This window comes from Periplaneta americana, chromosome 2, assembly GCF_040183065.1.
Source record: "Periplaneta americana isolate PAMFEO1 chromosome 2, P.americana_PAMFEO1_priV1, whole genome shotgun sequence".
Classification (NCBI taxonomy): domain Eukaryota; kingdom Metazoa; phylum Arthropoda; class Insecta; order Blattodea; family Blattidae; genus Periplaneta; species Periplaneta americana.
In genome coordinates this window covers 218,411,544-218,419,736 of record NC_091118.1, presented here as the reverse complement: position 1 = coordinate 218,419,736, position 8,193 = coordinate 218,411,544, and the positions used below count along the sequence as shown (strand labels likewise).

Genomic DNA, 8,193 nt, shown 5'->3' with positions numbered 1-8,193 from the left:
ACACTGTGAAAAATGTTACACAACACGAAGTATAATTATATCAATAACGTTATCCCGCATCATAACAGCAAGAAATAACTCAGTGCACATTCCTATGCTTTTATACGTATGTTTCAGCGAATTCCGAATCTCAGCGCTGAGCAATCGCGGAATTTTAGCGATTACGTCATTGATGCTCCAGCGCTGTAGCAGAACTTCCATCAGCGTCCAGAGGTGATACCAACCAGTTTCCGTCAGTGTATATGAATATGATTGGTTCTTGTAAAGGCGGGAATTGGCAGACGAATAACATCAGGAAGGGGGTAAATTCAAAGTGCTCTAGGGAAAAATTGTTATGTTGGCACTTTGGCACTGTTGTCCAAGTTTCCCGCGCTTTTAATGTATTACGGTATAAGCAAAGGTGAGCATGTAGGTTTCGTTTAGTTGTAATTTTAATAGCTCTGAGGTTCATATTATAGCCATCTCGTTTCAAGTCTTAGTAAGTAAAAAGTTCCTTTTAAAGGTTGAAGTAACAGGGAAGACTACTTAGGTATGTATTATTGTGAGATATTAAATTGATTTGGATTTTCTGGTTGTTTTGAGTATGGAAGTGTAACTTTGCTTTTCCCACAACATTTTTGGAAAAATGATTGTAATTGAATATGTCTATTACGTTCGGAAAGCTTAATGGGTATTAAGCAATTTCCTATTAGGCAAAATGTAGGTGTGAAATGAGTGGGAAATATTCATAGTAAGCCTGCCACACGCACAGGCTTATTCTTTGATTTACTTGTGCAGTCTTAAGCTACATTGCAAGATGCAACACGATGAAGTCCACATACCATTCAATTATTTCTGTCATTTTCAATATTAGTTTTTTGTTTGTATTTCAAGATGGATGAGATGTATGCGGTATTGGAGAAACTGCACTTGGCACTCCTATATGTTAAAGCATAGGGGGAAGAGCCGCGGTATTTGTTCTGGCTATTAGGTCAAAAAGAAGAATTTCAGCAATGAATGCCAATTACATAAGCAGTGGTTACTGAAAAGAGCCAGTTTTCTCACAATAATTTATTGCAAATGTAAAGTGTGTTCCCTTTGTATTAAAAACAATCGGTGAAACTAGCGAACAGTAGTTCTGGTCTTTTCGGAAGTGACCGGTAGGCCTACTGACATCACAAAATAAAAATTCACCAGCCTTTGCCCAGCGCTTGAAAATTCTGCACAGATTCGTATATGCAAGGCGTAACAAAGTCTAAACTAATGTAATCTGTCATGCAAGACAACAAAAGCATAAACTAACCTAACCTAACACAGTTTCGTATATGTAAGGCATAGTATGAGTATACACTAGTGTTTTATAACATTTTAAAATATTTTTGTGTAGTTAATAATCATGTCGAGCCCATCTAAAAGCCTTGTGGAAGATGGACATTCTGCTCAGGATGAAAACAGTGGGAGACGAACTCCAAGAAGAAGCACTAGGACACCAACTCGACAGATGGAGACCCCAAGCAGACAGATGTCAGCTCGAAGAGATGTAAGGATGTTTCGTTGGGACCTGTACAAGTGATTGTTGAATTTCATTTTAAACATTTTATATTTAATTCTTTTGTATAATTCGCTCCTTTTGTCCATTTGTATCCATCACTTTCCAGTTAAATGTAGAGAATGTTTAGGTAATGAATGAATCTTTCTACTGAATTATATATTCAACACACAAACATGAATGATTTCTCTGTATTAGAGGTAGCACAGCACATAAATGCTATTTCGTAAGTTCATAACTATATTCAGCTTCAGGGCAGGAAGCTATTGTAGCTGTGGCAATATTAACATGTCTTAATTTCTTTTTTTCCTTAAGAGCCAGAGTATTTTGCTTGTATGATTTTGAGTATAAGAAAAAACTTATTGAAAGTTGTAAGAAAGTAGGCCTACAGCAGGGCTGGGCACCGGGAGTGAATCTAGACTCTGAACGGGGACGCTTAATATTCATCTGTCATGGCATCAACGCTGTGCTGTGTTCGGCGGGGAAGAAAGAGGTTGAAGAGAAGTCATGTGGCTGGCGAGTAGTCTGCTCTTGGTGCCCAGCCCTGGCCTACAGTGGAATAATCACTGGTGAAAACTATGAAATAAAGAAAGACAATACACTCCTCATATACATAATACCTCTTAACAATCTCTTATGAATTTACCTGAGCTTGTTGATCTATTTCCCATTTGCCTATTTTATGACCTGTAATGTTTCAATACTGCAGATTGTGAGTTTCCAACGAAAGATGTTTGTTTTGGACTCTTCTTTTACTCTTCAAAATATTCGAAATGTACAGAAACCTCGCTTTTGAGTGTTTGAATATGGGTTAAACCACTATTGTTTCATTTATTAATTCAACATTGGAGAACCAATCTGAAAGTCTAGAATTAGAGTTCCTTGCTTCTTCTTCATGACTGTAAGTTTTGATAGTGAATATTACGAGCACTTGTTACAAAGAGGTTTATTTTCGTTGTACAGAGACCAGACCAAGTGGATGGAACGCCCTCTCGCCGGACGCCTGCTGGCACACCTCAGCGCTGGGGCGTTCAGCAGCGGCGTCAGTCCCAGCACAACATTGTGGTGGACACTTCGGACCAGCCCTCGCCGGCCGCCAACCTGAATCCTACTAGTCCGCTTGCAGTTGGTGAGTTTCAGCTAGTCGTCTTCTAGATTCCCATAACACAAGCAATAACATGCTTCACAGTAGGCTGCAGATGAATTCTTTTTTATAGGCATCATCTGAGTATGGCCAGAATATTCTTCGAAATGGAAATATAAAAATTGGAGATTTATCTTTTGAAGAGGTGGAAAAAATTAAAATATCTTGGAGCAACAGTAACAAACATAAATGACACTCAGGAGGAAATTAAACGCAGAATAAATATGGGAAATGCCTCCTATTATTCGGTCGAGAAACTTTTATCATCCAGTCTGCTGTCCAAAAACATGGAAGTTAGAATTTATAAAACAGTTATATTACTGGTTATTTTGTATAGTTGTGAAACTTGGACTCTCACTTTGAGAGAGGAACAGAGATTGAGGGTCTTTGAGAAAAGGTTCTTAGGAAAATATTTGGGGCTAAGAGGATGAAGTTACAGGAGAATGGAGAAAGTTACACAACGCAGAGCTGCATACATTGTATTCTTTACCTGACATAATTAGGAACATTAAATCCAGATGTTTGAGATGGGCAGGGCATGTAGCACGTATGGGCGAATCCAGAAATGCAAATAGTGTGTTAGTTGGGAGGCCGGAGGGAAAAATACCTTTGGGGCAGCCGAGACATAGATGGGAGGATAATATTAAAATGGATTTGAGTGAGGTGGGATATGATGATAGAGACTGGATTAATCTTGCTCAGGATAGGGACCAATGGTGGGCTTATGTGAGGACAGCAATGAACCTGCAGGTTCTTTAAAAGCCATTTCTAAGTAAGTAAGTATCATCTGTGTATAGCTGCTGCCTAGGATGACAGTTTTCTATTACTGGCAGTGTTGGATGGTTTAAATCAATTTGATTTTAAAAATTTCGGATTTTTAAAATTAATTATTCATATATAGTAAAACGCCGTTTTTAAGGAATAATCTGTGAAGTCCCAGTCAGATTATCATAAGAATAATTTAATTAATTGCCGCTTTTAAGGAACATTTTTCATGTGGATTTTGTGATAATGAAGCCCGAAATGTCGACTCATCTTTCAATAATCAATAGTACCAGCATGTTTGATAGTGCATCTCAGTCGATAGTAATGCGGTGCCGTTATTCTTTATGGTCTTGCTTTGCGTTGCTTTCACAGAGTGGTTGCTTTGCTATCTTGTATTTTAGTTTTCTGAGTGGAGATGCAATTGCAATTCAGAAAACTAAAATACATGATAGCATATAAAACAAAAATCACAATATAGAAATATATAAATAGTCGCACCAAACAAATAAATATAATTCAACTGGGATTTACAAATTACAATGCAATAGCTGTCCAGATTTTTACATAGGACAGACTGGAAAGTCATTTCATATAAGATATAGTGAACACATTAAAGCAATAACTAAACCATAGATGACATCAAATTACGCAGAACATATTGCTAACAACAATAAAGACTGAAACAGATATTGAAATATTCGTATTACACATGACACCAAAAAGTCCACAGTACGAAATATACAAGTACACAATAACATCCAGAGCATGTACTTAATACACAATATAATTCAATACACATACATTATACGATATTATAATACTTACACGACATACAAACAACCCCCCCCCCCATAAGAGCAACACTCCCACACCCCCATCGTTGACGCAAGCAAACACCAGAAATCAAGACCAGCTGGAGCAGCAGTAGTTTCGAAGGACACTGAATATGAAATCACACTGGTGTTGAAACAGGACTCATCTGTCATAATGGTACATTACCTTTTTTAAAAAATTATAACACTTTTAACACTTTAATTTCAGAAAGTTTTATAGTTTTAATCAAGTGTTAAAGCGAGAAATAAAAAAAAACAATGTAAATAATAATTGTAGGACTAATTAAATGATCATAATGTTTGATATATAACACACAAGTTGGTACTAATTATTTTAGTCTTTTCTTCCCATTTTATTCAGTAAATAATCATTTATCTTTATGCAAAAAAAATTACAGGTGGCATATCTCTAGGTTCTGTTTTAAGCCCAAATTTATTTAATACACTGGTCAAAAAAAGTTAAGCATATTTCCAGTTTACCCAGTAATACCTGATATTTATGTTTCTTTCGGTTTTATATGACACGCATTATGTTTACCAATTCAAACTCTTTCATTTGTTTTATTCTGCATCACTAGGTAATGTCCAAATCACGGCTAATAAACAAAGCCTGTAATTCGAGCGAAGTTCAGTCAGTGTCGTTTTGCTTCATAGTGCAGTACAATGGCTCGGAACACCCTTACAATGGCAGACCGCATCAAAATCATTACTTTGATGGAACAAAACATGAGACAAGTTGATGTTGCTAACATCCTTCATGTGAATCAGAGTATTGTCTCCAGACTGTGGAGAAAGTTCCAGGAAACCCAGTCAATAGCAGATCGACCTCGCGAGGGCCGTCTACGCAAAACAACACCAGGTCAGGACCGGTATGTAAGGTTATCTGCACGTAGGAACCCTATAGCCTCAGCTACAACTCTGCGCCATGACCTGCGCGAAGCCACTGGTGTTGTTGTAAGTAGCCAAACTGTGCGCAATAGACTTCCTGACTTAGGGTTGTATGCTCGAAGACCACTCAAGACTCCAGCACTCCGTCCACATCACAGGGGTGCTCGTGCAAGATGGGCTAGAGCACATGAGAATTGGACACGAGACCAATGGACCAGAACTTTATTCTCAGACGAAGTGAGAATGGGCCTACACCCTGACAACAACTCTATTCGCGTATGGAGACGAACAGGGGAACGAAATCATTCCTCAATGACCGTGGAACGTCACCAACAGTTTGGTGGTTCAATCTTGTTTTGGGCAGGTGTCATGTTTGGCCGCTGCACACCATTGGTTTCAATAGAGGGAAACATGACTGCTGGCGTGTATGAGAACAACATCCTCCAACCCATAGTAAGTGGTTTTGCAGAGACTGTAGGAGAAGGGTTCACTCTACAGGACGATAATGCTCAGCCTCATCGTGCTCATTGTGTGCAGCGGTATCTGGTAGAACATGGGATCCGAAGAATGGATTGGCCAGCATGCTCACCGGATATGAACCGCATAGAGCATGCATGGAGCTTTCTCAGGAGAGCCATTTCCAATCGTCCACATCACCCATTAACGATTCAAGAACTCAGGAATGCTGCCTTGGAAGAATGGGACAATTTGCCTCAGGAGAGCTTAGATGCGTTGGTACTGAGTATGCCCCATCGCATACAAGAGTGCCTCAGGGTTCGTGGAGGACCAACACGTTATTAAACGGGGCACTGAAAGCACCATTTCCTTTTCTTTGATGCTGTACGAATTTCAACTTCCATTATCTTTTCCGTTGTTTCCAAACAATGCAACTTTTTCATTTCATATTGAGTCCATTGTTAACAAATAGTGTACTTCTACTTTTAAGTTTATTCTGTGGTACCAAGGAACCCAATTATAATTTATCTATTTTATTTTAATCAATAAAAACCGTTATATGCTAATTATGCTTAACTTTTTTTGACCAGTGTATAATGTTACATGACTTACCTGCTACCACTAGCCCAGCCGGCTACCCCTTGTTAGCTGGAAGCAGGTGGATAAATAAAGTCATAAAATTTAACCTGTCTGATGGGTCCAAGGTTTCCGTGATCGTGAAGTTTTATTCGACACATGATAGGGATAGTAGGATTATTCTCTTCACTTCAATCAGTTGTTCTGTTTCGAGAGACATGGCACCTGAACATAAAGTTTTTTTTTTTTTGAAGTAGGCTATTTTACGATGCTGTACCAACATCTTAGGTTATTTAGCATCTGAATGAGATGAAGGTGATAATGCTGGTGAAATGAGTACAGGGTTCAGCACCGAAAGTTAACCAGCATTTGCTGAAATTGGGGTGAGGGAAAACCCCGGAAAAAACCTCAACCAGGTAACTTTTCCCGACTGGGATTCGAACCCAGACCATCTGATTTCGCGGCCAGACGAGCTAATTGTTACTCCGCAGGTGTAAATCCTGAACGTAAAGGTTAAGTTGAAAACTGTAAATTACAGTACTGCGTAACTGTAGACCTGGAATAAAATTGGATGGCACAGTACTATATTTTCCTTTTCGGTCTTATCTACTGAAGTTCAAAGTTACAAAGAATTTACTATAGTGCACCATAATTAAAATTAAACTACAGTAATACATTTCATTTAAAGCATGATGGGATACATTATAAATTTACTGTTAGACTGGGGAGCCTCCCTCCCAATAAAGGACACCTCTCAGATGCGGACAGATTATTACGTCCCTTCGATGTCCGTAAATGAGAGGTTTCACTGTACTAATTTTTCTGTATATTGACTACCTTAACAATACTTTTAATTCAGTGAAGTTTGAATATTATGTTAGAATATTGTTTTTACATAGTGTCATTTTTCTCAAATGTGTTAAACTCAATTATGATCTTAACAAGGCCTACTCTTTGGATGTGTCACGTCCGTCATGCAGTTCTTAAAATTTTTAAAACTGACATTTATAAATAATAATTCGGCATGAAACTAAGGTGAGTGTAATCTTAAGTCTTGAACTCCATGTATAAATTATAGATATTTTGATAAGTATCCAAAATTCGTAGAAATAATTACCTGTACTTGTACTGCTCATACCTGATGTCACATCATTACATTTGTAAATTACAGATAAAAATGAAAGTAAATGTTTATAACTGTCATCATGTTTTATTTTCCTCATGCTTAAAAAGTGAACACCAAATAGAAATAAAGAATTGAAGTAAATAAGACACTAGCAGATGTCACGTCCATCACTTGTGGGATATGTGAAGCCCACCCACTCTTAAAGTGATCCTAACATAAACAAGCCCCAATTGTATCCTTCCGCCATTCGCGCCGCAATTACTGTCACGTTGACATGGAGCACATGTGAAGTACATAATTATGGCTGTGATGTAAGTATATTAGGTAATAAACGATGTGACATACTGTATATAGAATTAGTTACTATTAATAGTAGTAAGAGTTTGTTTTAGCAGAATAATAACTAGTTTAAGCATCAGTTATACAGCATATTATACACGCAGTACTAAGTAAGCCATACTTTTAAAAAGTTTAGACTTGCAACACTTACCTTTTATTTCTATTCCGGAAGTGGTTCTGTCCCATCCATATCTATCAGTTTCAGTTCTTTCGTCTCTGTCACTACCACTGCTTTTGTCCATGGTAACTAATTTATCAACAAGAGTATCACTCAAATTGTACAGCTCCCAGAACAAAGCTTCTTCTTCCATAACCTGTTCGATGGATTTCTTCCAGACATCTGCAGTAACATGTTTAATTGCTCCCTCAATCAAGACCTTGACATCTCTAATCTTGAACATCGTGTTGCACTGTCTAATGTAGCCCTTCACCTAACATCTTATCGTTTCTATAGGATTTAATAAACAATTATAAGGGGGCAGTCGCTGCACTGTCATGGTAGCCTGTTGCGCAAGAGAATCCACAATATTGTAAATTT

The 8,193-nt window shown here is 37.9% G+C and overlaps 1 protein-coding gene across 4 annotated transcripts in view; it reads left to right on the top strand.

Annotated features, from left to right (window-relative positions):
* The first annotated feature begins 82 nt into the window (after positions 1-82).
* dpa (disc proliferation abnormal) overlaps positions 83-8,193 on the top strand; it is a 63,793-nt gene continuing 55,682 nt past the window's right edge. The window contains exons 1-3 of one of the 4 annotated variants that reach the window (XM_069819591.1): positions 83-213; positions 1,367-1,519; positions 2,492-2,657. In XM_069819591.1, the coding sequence (XP_069675692.1) occupies positions 1,376-1,519; positions 2,492-2,657 (310 nt within the window). In that variant the 5' untranslated portion in view covers positions 83-213; positions 1,367-1,375. The other 3 variants (XM_069819588.1, XM_069819587.1, XM_069819590.1) reach the window with 3 other exon arrangements.